The sequence below is a fragment of the Pleurodeles waltl genome, chromosome 7 (genome assembly GCF_031143425.1).
Source record: "Pleurodeles waltl isolate 20211129_DDA chromosome 7, aPleWal1.hap1.20221129, whole genome shotgun sequence".
NCBI classification, from domain to species: Eukaryota; Metazoa; Chordata; class Amphibia; order Caudata; family Salamandridae; genus Pleurodeles; species Pleurodeles waltl.
The window spans coordinates 1,475,293,314-1,475,306,091 of record NC_090446.1 but is presented as its reverse complement, the minus strand read 5'-3'; the positions used below and the strand labels follow the sequence as shown (position 1 = coordinate 1,475,306,091).

At 43.8% G+C, this 12,778-nt stretch overlaps 1 protein-coding gene across 2 annotated transcripts in view; it reads right to left on the bottom strand.

Moving 5' to 3' along the window:
- Positions 1–232: 232 nt before the first annotated feature.
- Positions 233–12,778, bottom strand: part of USF2 (upstream transcription factor 2, c-fos interacting) — a 166,894-nt gene continuing 154,348 nt past the window's right edge. For both annotated transcript variants that reach the window (XM_069201187.1, XM_069201188.1), the window contains exon 10: positions 233–4,182. In XM_069201187.1, the coding sequence (XP_069057288.1) occupies positions 4,093–4,182 (90 nt within the window). In that variant the 3' untranslated portion in view covers positions 233–4,092. The remainder of the gene's footprint in view (positions 4,183–12,778) is intronic.

Sequence of the window (12,778 nt, the reverse complement as noted above, 5' to 3'; positions counted from 1 at the left end):
CAAGACCGAGCTAATCATCCTCACTGCCATACAGTGTCAAATGAGAGGTAGGCATATTTGGCAGTCCAACAAGACATGAATTTTTCAATAGTGTAATAGAAGCATACACATAATATGTGTACAGAAAGGATTGCGCGTTAACCTACCTTAATTTAACAGGGACCTATAAAAATGTGATTTGTGAGAAGAGAAGGCTATGTTGTACAAAGACGGTGAAGAATCTTTTAAAGGCTCAAGTCTCACTATTTTTTCTTTTTAATCACTGTTATTGATGTCACAAAAGCATGATTGTCAAAATAAATTGTCAACGTGGAAAGTATTCTGAAATGCTGAAAAGGTTTTGAGGCAGATATCAGCAACCGTGAACGTACTAAAATCACCTAATCTAGAAAAAGCAGTTAAGTGGGGAAATCCAGATGTGCAAATTCAAGTTATACATTAGATAACTCTGTGAAAGTATTAAAAAAAAAATCATTGGAAAATATACATCCGAGCATGTTTTCAAGGGATCCCATATGCATATTGGCTATACTTAAAAACCTCTACATGCCACATTCTAACATGGTGCAGTTACTGCTCACAGACCATTTTGCTTGATCCGGAGTAGCTCTTAGTTCGGAAATCTAAATGTAGTTGAGCATTACAAACTCCACGTCTTTACACTGCATAGTCTAATGTCACGTGGTCAAAATAAAATATATTAATTCCGAAACTGAAGATTCTGCTGGAAAATGTAATATTTTCAGTAGAGTACTTGATGCACTGACTATCATTATGCTGTTGATTTGTTTGTTTTTAACTAAATCAGAAGTACTGATGATCCCTTGGTAATTAATGTTGTCATCAGTCAACACGTCATTTAATCATAACATTACTTAAATTAAACACGATATTTCAGGAGGTATTCTATTTTGGTACCAATAATTCTGCCATGGAGAGAAAATGGGTGAAAAGGGGTGCATAAAAATGTTTTGAGAAGATGACTGACATGTTGAAATAACAAAGGCTCTAACTAAAACAGTGTTTGCCTACTGCACAGTTCTACCTGTTGGAGAAAAACACAACTCACTGCCTTTTGTAAAATAGTGTACTCTGCTTATACCTGACTGAATTAACTGGTTAAAGCCCCGTAACTTCACTTTCCTGCAGTGTAGGAACTGGCAATTGGATTAGCCTCGCCGATCTATATTTTAAATGAATTATAAAAATGCCCTCACCCATTATTTTTGACTGATCATTCAATTTCACAAATGTACAGAAGGAAAGTAAATACACAGAAATACTTTAAAAAGTTCTTTAAATTCTAGTCTTCACGTTTCCGGTCTACTCTTTCTTCCCTGTAAAAGACAAGTTTTACAAGGACCTCTGCAGGACAAAATACATTCATAAGGTACTGAACCAGTGCTGAGAGCAGGAACGAGCTCCTGTAAACCAACTGCACACCCCAGATTATGTTGAGGGGTGTTTTTGGAAAAACATGGCTGTTCATAGGACTAATAAGAACAAAAATGCTTCTGGGTGTATTTTGCGATTTCAATGTGCTTCACAAAACCAGTTTCCAGTCACCCTCTCATAAATAGAACATCTCTCGTATGAGAGAGCAGATTTTCTATCTTGACTTTTTAAAAAGGAAAACTTCCAAAATACAGGTTTTGACAGATGAGGACCTATCTAGAGAAATCAAGCAGATGAGCATCCATTTACAACCTTATTGCTAGAAATGCAGATCATGACTAGGGCACCTCCAACAGACTACTTCATCTACACATGGAAGGGGGGCAATATTATGCTTCTAGTTTTAAATACATAAAAATCCACCCAGATAGACTCTAGAAGAAGCACATTCTTGAAATGTGGGGCTTTAGCAATAAATTAAATAGTGTTTTAATCGATGTGCCTGCAATTTATCCTGCACTGCTTTACTGCTGTTCCCCTCTCGTTTACTGACCCTCTCCTCTGTGCTTTCACAGAAGAAATGAGTCTTCAAAACATCTGATAATATAACCACGCAGATCTTAAACTTTAATCATGTAGTCGATCAGTGTTAGTCCTGTGTTAAGATTGGTAAGAACGTCAAAATCTCTGCAATGCAAATTTAAGAAGTAGATGAATGTACAGTTTGATGGACCAACAATAGCCAACATTTAAGCACACATCTATTTTCTTTGGCACAATACATCCAGTGTTGTAAACCCTTGACGTTCCGACTTTATCTCGTACCCTTTTGAAAAGCAGCCAAATTCCTTCAATTGTGCCACAAAAATTGGACCGGGGCAATACCTGATAGAATCAGAGCTTGAAGACTAGCACACGCATCATTTCTTCATAGGATATTTAGAGTGGGAGTAGAGACTGCCATGTGCCGAGTCAACCATTTTCTTACTATGCCGCACAAGACGAATCAACCATCAACATCTGCTAACTGAAGCAAAACCATACAACACTGTATGTTATCAACTTTAGCACGGTTAATTCTTTCTTTACATCCAGTGTACCTGGAAAGGCCTCGATGCTTATTTTAGCATTATAACATTAGTTTCAAACACACTGTTTGTCGCAGAGGCTCAGGGAAAGCCATGAATCTGTTTCCATGTAATGCAATGACCTTAATTCTAGCTTTAGCAGCCACAGCAGATTTTCGAACATCCGTACCAGTCAGGCTTATGGACCACTTATACTATTGGGAATAACCAACAGTAAGCACTTCAGATAAACAGTATGTGGGAAAGTTGGAGAAAAAGAGAGCAGAGCTGCCTGGCTGCTGTATATTGCATCACAACATAAATGGCAGGAGAAAGTTACGTTTAACGAAATGTGGCAAAACCTACTTTTCTTCCTCTGTTACAAAAAGTACAGAATAAAGGCAATGAGATTCAGAACACGCTTTAGCTGACTGAAAGGCAGTCTCTGATAGCAGCTTCCTGTCTGCGTGGCTATTACATATTGTATTAACAAAAGTGATTCAGGCTTGAGCATAACATTTCAGAAGGCACACACAGGGAAGCCTACTTGATCCGGCACCTTAACACCTTTTGCCTTCTATTATTACACATCGGAAATATCCACAACTGTGGAACTTCTAGTGAATGAGGACCATTAAAGGCAAAGTGCCGTTTTTTCCATACATAGATACAAAGAACACAGATCATGCGATATGGTACAAATAAGTGAAGCATTGCACAAAAATTGATGCAGTCCTCAAACACACAGTGCTGAGTTACTGGAAGTTTAGAAGGCCCACAAATATTGGCATGATTTTTTTTTTTTTTTTTGCAACGAGCAGAGTAAAAGGACTCCGTCTGATTTCTCTCTTGCCAGAGTAGCCTGGTGGCTAGTTCCCAACTGCAGTCAGATAAATCAGATTCGCCATTGTGTAGTTGGAGAAATATTGCTTCGGTCAATTAGACTAGAAACTGTTTTATGAAGGCCTGAGAAGCAAGCTTGTCTCAACTATCCTTCGATTGTTGCAATCAGTAGGAATAAAACGTTAGCACAACAAAAGGCTTGAATACTACAGATAAAGTAGCTTATGGTTTTGTTTTGCTTAAAAAAAAAAAAAAAAAAAAAAAGTAGTAATAAACAAAAAGTGCTTGTCAGCCAAGCAAATATTACGCTGATGGCTACTATGTTCATACCGTCTGAAGTAAGCGACCGAGCTACTGGTTAAATAATCAATACTTTCGTCAAAACAAGCACAACTGGTGTTTGCTGCTTCCGGCCTCTTATGAGCAGACATGGTTAGTCAACATGAAAGAAAACAGAGGTCAAACTGCTAACATTCTGCTTAAATCCGTTCATTTTGTGTTGTCTCTTACTAAAAAAAACTACTATAAAAATGCAGTAAATATTTTCTACATTGTTAGAAGGAAAGCAGCTTGTGGCTGGTGATAGCATGTAAGTCTACCACTTCTTGCTTTTTAGAGAAAGATGCGCCATTACTTCCAAGCTACACGTAGAGTTTCCGTGCCATAATTTACAGAGGATTGTTGAAAATTCCCGCACTACAGAGGGAGATGATGGATGAGCAGGCATAGGTCAGTCGGGAAGACGAGCCTTCAATTGCAGTTGTGGGATGAAAATGCCATGTAAAGATCATGGCCCAGGTGTATCGCCCACAATCTCTATGCCATGTTGCTGCAGCTGTGCTCGCAGAAGTGCGTTTTCGTTCTTTAGCTCTTCTACCTGAAACGTCAGTGGAGGTGGTTTAATGGGTTTTAAAAAAAAAAAGCAAACAAAAAAACATTTATTAGAACTTATGAATAGTTAATTTCCACGAAAAACAAAAGAAAGAACTCACTCTTCGTTGGTGAACTAATTAGGTTCTAGTTAAACAGGAACAACATACGAGTCATAAACAAATACTAAAAGCTACCTCAGTTAATCATTGTTTTGTTGCACCTAATTAGTCTGAATCCGGTAGTTTTAAGGTAGCTATCCTGCTGATTTTAAAATGCAACACCAATTCCTGGCATGGATAACTAAATTAAGAATGTTTCCTGCTCGATCGATCGCTTCTGAATACCAACAAGCAAATAACTTCTAACAAATAGCCTTTCCTAACAAAAGAAACTGCACATAAAACAATTCCAATTACGCCTGCAAAATATTTTGACAGCGTTAAGGTACATATCTGCACATAAATGCTCCCCAATAGAAATGAAACAAAGGGACAGGTCACTTACCTTCAGTAACGCCTTATCTGGTAGGGACAATACCCAGTTGCAGATCCCTTACCTTAGAATTTCCCCCAGGCATCAGTCTGGAGCTGGAGATTTTTGATGAGCAGTACCCCTGCGCGCCGTTAGGTGACGTCCATTGGCTCTGTGTCCGTCATAGTCCACGCCAGATATGATGTTGCAGTTCCTATATAAGCACCATTGTGGTGCACTGAAGTATGTTTTTCACGATTTCCACACCAGAAGCACAAAGCCATGAAGAACACTGACCACTGGTGCATCAAATCTAGGGCCCTCAAAAGTCAGTCCCTTTCCCTAGAAATCAGTGCAGAGAGGATGGGTGGGTCGGTAAAGAATCTGCAACTAGACATTGTCTCTACCAGATAAGGCATTACCGAAGGTAAGAAACGTGTCCATCTGATAGAGACATAGTTGCAGATTCCTTATCTTAGAACAGACACCCAAGCAATACCATCCCTGGAGGTGGGGGCTGCGAATCAAGATCATACTAGAAAATCCTGCAGGACTGAACAGGCAAAGTGCCTGTCCCTTCGGATCTGACTGTCCAGGCAGTAGTGTTTAGAAAACATATGCAGAAAAGCCCATGTCGCCTGACAAATGTCAAGGACTGGAACTCTGCGTGCTAACAGTGGTCGCAGCTTTAACTCGGGTAGAATGAGTATGCAAATGTTCTAGGGGCTGCTTTTTGGCCAATTCGTAGCAGTTCTTAATGCAAAGGACGACCCAAATAGAGATAGTCCGCTTCTGCACTGCCCGACGTTCCTTCGCGCCCACATAACCGAAAAAGAGTTGATCATTCACCATGAACTCTTTTGCACAATCAAGGTAGGATACCAAAGCTCTTTTTGGGTCCAGACAATGAAGTCTCTCCTCTTCCTTAGACTGATGTGGGAGTGCACAAAAAGTAGGAAGGGTGAAGGATTGGTCTACATGAAAGGGCACAACTACTTTTGGCAAAAAGGAAGCCCTAGTGTGAAGCACCACTGTCTGGATAGATGGAAAGGTAGGGCGGCTAGGATGGCGATGCCTGCAGTTCACTCACACTATCGGCAGAGTTAATGGCCACAAGAAAGACTGTTTTCAGGACAATTGTGGAGAGGCTTGGAAGGAGCACAAATCAGAAATGCCAAAACCAAATCCTACTGGGGCATAATGAATTGGGAAGGAGGAAACACATGCGCAAGACCTTTGAGGAGCCTATTTATAATAGGAGACTTAAAGAAAGATGATCGGGCAACCTCTAAAATGCAGAAATTGCAGACAACTAACCTTTGAGAGTGCGCACAGCAGAGCCCTGCTAGGCCAAAGAAGGTATAAAAACTGAATCTCAGAGAGGAGGGGTGGGGGGCAGTCTGGTGGCGCTGGGAGGACACCACAGCCCAGAGACACCTAGTTCTACAAGAGAGGAGGTCAACTCCCTCCTACCGGAAACTCTTTGTTCCCCTTTCCCTTGCTTGAGTTAGGCTCAGCAGCAGGACAGCCGAACTGTGTCTGGGGTCTGCAAAAGTGTAGGCTGGCAGGCAGACCCTGCAAGGCTGTCCAGGTAGAACTGGAGGATCCTCTAAGGAACCCCAAGAGTACACGGGATCATGCAACTAGCACTGGAATCTGTGTAATTGCATGATTCCAACATGTTTGATACCAAACATGCCTGGGTTCGGAGAAGTCATTCTATAGTTGGTCCACTCGTGCATACATTAAGATGGCTTCCCCACACTTAAAAAGCCCAGGAGTCTAGGGTTTGTAGGGGTACCTCTGGTCATGCAGGGCTACTCTCACCAATTATCCTTGCCCTTGGGCTGAAGGGCCTACCAGAGGGGTGACTTACAGTGTCCAAGTGCAGTGACTGCGATATAAGGCAAACCTTCTAATTCTATCTTAAGTGAAAGGTGCATGCACCATTTCACGCAGGCTACAATGGCAGGCCTGCAAACAGTTTGCATGGGCTCCCAGTGGTGGCATAATACATGATGCAGCCTAAGGGAGACCCTTGGTGTGCCAGTGCCCTGAGTACCTAAGTACCATATACTAGGGACTTACATGGGTGCAAACTGGGATGCCAATTAAGAAGTGTAGAAGTTTACCAGCAACTAAATTTAGAGGAGAGAGCACAGACAGGTCCTGGATAGCAGAACCCAGTGTACTACAGTCTAAACACACGGACATCAGTCAAAAAGTGTGGGTAACTATGTCAGAAAGATGCTACTTTCCTGCAGTGGCCCTGAGGCGCCACACCTGGTTGAGGACGTTTGGTTTTTCGGGGTATGCTAAAGCCAATCTGATGGACATGCCCTTTGATGGCACTCGTCTCTTCAGAGACAAGGCAGACTGTGCTCTAGCTCTTCAAGGATCCTCGTGCTACAGCTAGGTCCTTGGGCCCCGCGGTGGTCTCTCGCCCCCACCAGCCTGCCTTTCACCCCTTTCATGGCTACGCAAGGGGCGCCCTCCCTCGTCCATCATGGATCAGGGAGCCAATGGTCTGCCTCCAAACCTTCCTAGTCTGACCCTTCCCCATTAGGGAACAGTTGGAGATAGGATTCGCCATCACCTGCTTCACTGGCAGTCCATCACGTCTGACAGGTGGGTTTTGCAGATAGCCTGGAGGGGCTACTACCTCCCCTGCAAGACTACCAGTCCACCCATGCCACCATCCTACCATCATATGACGGAGGGTCACGTGGCGCTTCTCCAAGAGGAAGCTACCTCTCTCTTGGCCAAGGAAGCAATATAGAGGGTCCCTGTGCCAGAAGTAGGTTGCGATTGCTATTTCTGCTACTTTCTGGTATCCAAAAAAGAACACAGGCGTTCGCTCTATCTTTGACTTCCGCTCTCTCAATCTCTTCCTTAAGGACAAGTTCAGAATGCTCACTCTGGCTCAGGTGCTACCTGCTCTGGACCCAGGACACTAGATGGTAGCATTGGACTTGCAGTATACTTATTTCCATATTCCCGTCCTGCCAGCCCACAGACGTTACTTACGGTCCATGGTAGGCCACGAGCATTGTTCACCGTGCTCCCCTTATGCCTTACCAGTGCCCCTCGGGTGTTCACCTAGGTGATGGCGGTGGTCGCAGCTCATCTGCGCTAATCGGGGGTTTCAGTCTTCACCTTGTCGATGACTGGCTGTTAAAGGCGGGCTCTCCCATGGCTGTTGTCCTCCACCTCCAGAATACAGCAGACCTCTTGCATTCGCTGTGGTTCACTATAAAAGTGCCAAAGTCACACCTGACTGCCTCACAGATGCTCCCTTTCAACTGAGCTGTTCTGGACACAGTTCAGTTTCAGGCTTATACTGCCGAGCGGCGAGTCAAGGATTGAAAATGTCACTTACCCAGTGTACATCTGTTCGTGGCATCAGTCGCAGTAGATTCGCATGTTCTGCAATAGCTCGCCATCTGGTGTTGGGCCGGAGTGTTACAAGTTGTTTTTCTTCGAAGAAGTCTTTCGAGTCACGGGACCGAGTGACTCCTCCTTTTGTCTCCATTGCGCATGGGCGTCGACTCCATCTTCGATTGTTTTTCCCCGCAGAGGGTGAGGTAGGAGTTGAATTGTAGTAATAGTGCCCATGCAATGGAGTGACTAAGTATGCACCTATTTAAGGTTGAGATGATACATATAGAAATAATTGAAGGTAACTTCCAAACTGCTACAGGCTCCCGGGGAGGCGGGTGGGCACATGCGAATCTACTGCGACTGATGCCACGAACAGATGTACACTGGGTAAGTGACATTTTCAGTTCGATGGCATCTGTCGCTGTAGATACGCATGTTCTGCATAGACTAGTAAGCAGTTATTTCCCCAAAAGCGGTGGATCAGCCTGTAGGAGTGGAAGTAGTCTGAAATAATGTCCTTAATACGGCTTGACCTACTGTGGCTTGTTGTGCGGATAACACGTCTACACAGTAGTGCTTGGTGAATGTGTGAGGCGTAGACCATGTGGCTGCCTTACATATTTCTTGCATTGGGATGTTTCCTAGAAAGGCCATGGTAGCACCTTTCTTTCTGGTTGAGTGTGCCCTTGGTGTAATGGGCAGCTGTCGTTTAGCTTTAAGGTAGCAGATTTGGATGCATTTAACTATCCATCTGGCTATACCTTGTTTTGAAATTGGGTTTCCTGCGTGAGGTTTTTGAAATGCAATAAAGAGTTGTTTAGTCTTTCTGATGTTTTTTGTTCTGTCAATGTAATACATTAATGCTCTTTTGACATCTAATGTATGTAGTGCCCTTTCAGCTACGGTATCTGGCTGTGGAAAGAACACTGGAAGTTCCACTGTTTGATTTAGATGGAACGGTGAAATAACCTTTGGCAAAAATTTAGGATTGGTCCTTAGGACGACTTTATTTTTGTGTAGTTGTATAAAAGGTTCCTGTATAGTAAACGCCTGAATCTCGCTTACTCTTCTCAGGGAAGTAATGGCGATGAGAAATGCCACCTTCCAGGTTAGGAACTGTATGTCGCAGGAGTGCATGGGTTCAAAAGGTGGACCCATAAGTCTAGTTAGGACAACATTTAGGTTCCATGAAGGAACAGGTGGTGTTCTTGGTGGTATAATTCTCCTAAGGCCCTCCATGAATGCTTTAATGACTGGTATTTTATATAGGGAAGTTGAATAGGTAGTCTGCAGGTATGCAGATATTGCTGCAAGGTGAATCTTAATGGAAGAGAAAGCTAGGTTAGATTTTTGTAAGTGAAGCAAGTAACCCACTACATGTTCTGGAGTTGTGTGTAATGGTTGTATTTGATTAATATGGCAGTAGCAAACAAACCTCTTCCATTTACTTGCATAGCAGTGCCTGGTGGATGGCCTTCTTGCTTGTTTTATGACTTCCATACATTCTTGGGTAAGTTGTAAGTGCCCGAATTCTAGGATTTCAGGAGCCAGATTGCTAGATTCAGCGATGCTGGATCTGGGTGTCTGATCTTTTGGTTGTGCTGTGTCAACAGATCTGGCCTGTTGGGCAATTTGATGCAGGGTACCACTGATAGGTCTAGCAGCGTTGTGTACCAGGGTTGCCTTGCCCAAGTTGGTGCTATCAATATGAGTTTGAGTTTGCTTTGACTGAGTTTGTTTACCAGGTAAGGAAGGAGAGGGAGAGGAGGAAAAGCGTAAGCAAATATCCCTGACCAGTTCATCCATAGGGCATTGCCTTGGGATTGTTTGTGTGGGTACCTGGATGCGAAGTTTTGGCATTTTGCGTTCTCCCTTGTCGCAAACAAGTCTATCTGAGGTGTTCCCCAGAGTTTGAAATAAGTGTTCAGAATTTGGGGGTGAATTTCCCATTCGTGGACCTGTTGGTGATCTCGAGAGAGATTGTCTGCGAGTTGATTTTGTATCCCTGGTATAAACTGTGCAATTAGGCGAATTTGGTTGTGAATTGCCCAATGCCAAATTTTTTGTGCTAGCAGGCTTAACTGCGTGGAGTGCGTCCCTCCCTGCTTGTTTAGATAATACATTGTTGTCATGTTGTCTGTTTTGACGAGAATGTATTTGTGAACTATTATTGGTTGGAAAGCTTTTAGTGCTTGAAAAACTGCTAGAAGTTCTAGGTGATTGATATGCAGTTTTGTTTGATGTACGTTCCATTGTCCTTGTATGCTGTGTTGATCGAGGTGTGCTCCCCACCCTGTCATGGAAGCATCTGTTGTTATTACGTATTGTGGCACTGGGTCTTGGAAAGGCCGCCCCTTGTTTAAATTTATGTTGTTCCACCACAGAAGCGAGAGGTAAGTTTGGCGGTCTATTAACACCAGATCTAGAAGGTGACCCTGTGCTGGAGACCACTGTGATGCTAGGCATTGCTGTAAGGGCCTCATGTGCAGTCTTGCGTTTGGGACAATGGCTATGCATGATGACATCATGCCTAGGAGTTGTAATACCATCTTTGCCTGTATCTTTTGTGTTGGATACATGCGTTGTATGATGGTGTTGAAATTTTGAATTCTTTGTGGACTTGGAGTGGCTACTCCCTTTGATGTGTCTATTATGGCTCCCAGGTATTGTTGTACCTTGCGTGGCAGAATTTTGGATTTTGTGAAATTGACGGTGAACCCGAGTTTGAAGAGGGTTTGTATGATCTGATTTGTGTGATTTGAGCACTGTATGAACGAATGGGCCTTGATTAGCCAGTCGTCCAAATATGGGAACACATGTATTTGCTGCCTTCTTATGTGTGCAGCGACTACCGCTAGACATTTGGTAAAGACTCTTGGTGCGGTTGTTAATCCGAAAGGCAGTACCTTGAATTGGTAATGTATTCCTTTGAATACAAACCTTAGGTATTTCCTGTGAGATGGGTGTATTGGTATATGGAAATAAGCATCCTTGAGGTCTAAAGTTGCCATGTAGTCGTGTAGTTTTAGCAATGGCAATACTTCTTGTAGTGTGACCATGTGGAAGTGGTCTGATTTGATGAAAGTGTTCACTACTCTGAGGTCTAGGATTGGTCTCAGCGTTTTGTCCTTCTTTGGTATCAGAAAGTACAGTGAGTAAACTCCTGTGTTTATTTGTGTGTTTGGCACTAATTCGATTGCATTCTTTTGCAATAGTGCCTGCACTTCTATCTCCAGGAGATTGGAATGGTGTGTTGTTAAATTTTGTGCTTTTGGTGGTATGTTTGGAGGGAATTGTAGAAATTCTATGCAATAACCATGTTGGATAATTGCTAGAACCCAAGTGTCTGTAGTGATTTCCTCCCATGCTTTGTAATAATGACCTATTCTTCCCCCCACTGGTGTTGTGTGGAGGGGGTGAGTGACATGTGAGTCATTGTTTAGTAGTAGGGGTTTTGGGGCTTTGAAATCTCCCTCTATTTCTAGGGAATTGCCCTCCTCTATATTGTCCCCGAAAACCTCCTCTATACTGTCCCTGGTAAGTGGACGGTGTTGCTTGTGAGGTGCTGGCTTGTGTGCTTTGACCCCGAAACCCCCCTCGAAAGGGCGTTTTACGGAATGTGCTGTAATTCCCTCTGCTCTGCGGGGAGTAGAGTGCGCCCATGGCTTTGGCAGTGTCCGTATCTTTTTTGAGTTTCTCAATCGCTGTGTCCACTTCTGGACCGAACAGTTCTTTTTCATTAAAAGGCATATTGAGAACTGCTTGTTGAATCTCTGGTTTAAATCCAGACGTTCGGAGCCATGCATGCCGTCTGATAGTTACAGATGTATTAATTGTCCGTGCAGCTGTATCTGCAGCGTCCATGGAGGAACGTATCTGGTTGTTGGAGATGGTCTGTCCCTCCTCAACCACTTGTTTCGCCCTATTTTGGAAGTCCTTGGGCAGATGTTCAATGAGATGTTGCATCTCGTCCCAGTGGGCTCTGTCATAGCGCGCAAGTAGTGCCTGGGAGTTCGCGATGCGCCACTGGTTTGCAGCTTGTGCTGCGACTCTTTTACCAGCTGCATCGAACTTGCGGCTTTCTTTATCTGGGGGTGGTGCATCTCCAGATGTGTGAGAGTTGGCCCTTTTCCTAGCTGCTCCTACAACAACAGAGTCTGGTGGCAGCTGTGTAGTGATGAAAACCGGGTCCGTAGGAGGCGGCTTATACTTCTTTTCCACCCTTGGTGTGATTGCCCTACTTTTGACCGGCTCCTTAAATATGTCTTTTGCGTGCCGGAGCATACCAGGGAGCATAGGCAGGCTTTGGTAGGAGCTGTGGGTGGAGGAGAGTGTGTTGAACAAGAAATCATCCTCGACCTGTTCTGAGTGGAGGCTTACGTTATGAAATTGTGCTGCTCTAGCCACCACCTGAGAGTACGCGGTGCTGTCTTCTGGTGGAGATGGCTTTGTAGGGTAGGCCTCCGGGCTGTTATCTGACACTGGGGCGTCGTATAGGTCCCATGCGTCCTGATCTTGGTCACCCTGGCTCATGGTGGTGTGAGCTGGGGAGTGAGATGGAGTTTGTGCTGGTGAAACGTTAATCACGGGCGGAGGAGAGGGTGGTGGTGTAATTCTTTTAACCACTTTTGGTTGTGGTGCTTGTTCCGTCTGGAACTCCAACCTTCTCTTTCTCCTAATGGGGGGAAGGGTGCTTATTTTTCCTGTCCCCTGCTGAATGAAGATACGCTTTTGCGTATGGTCCACAT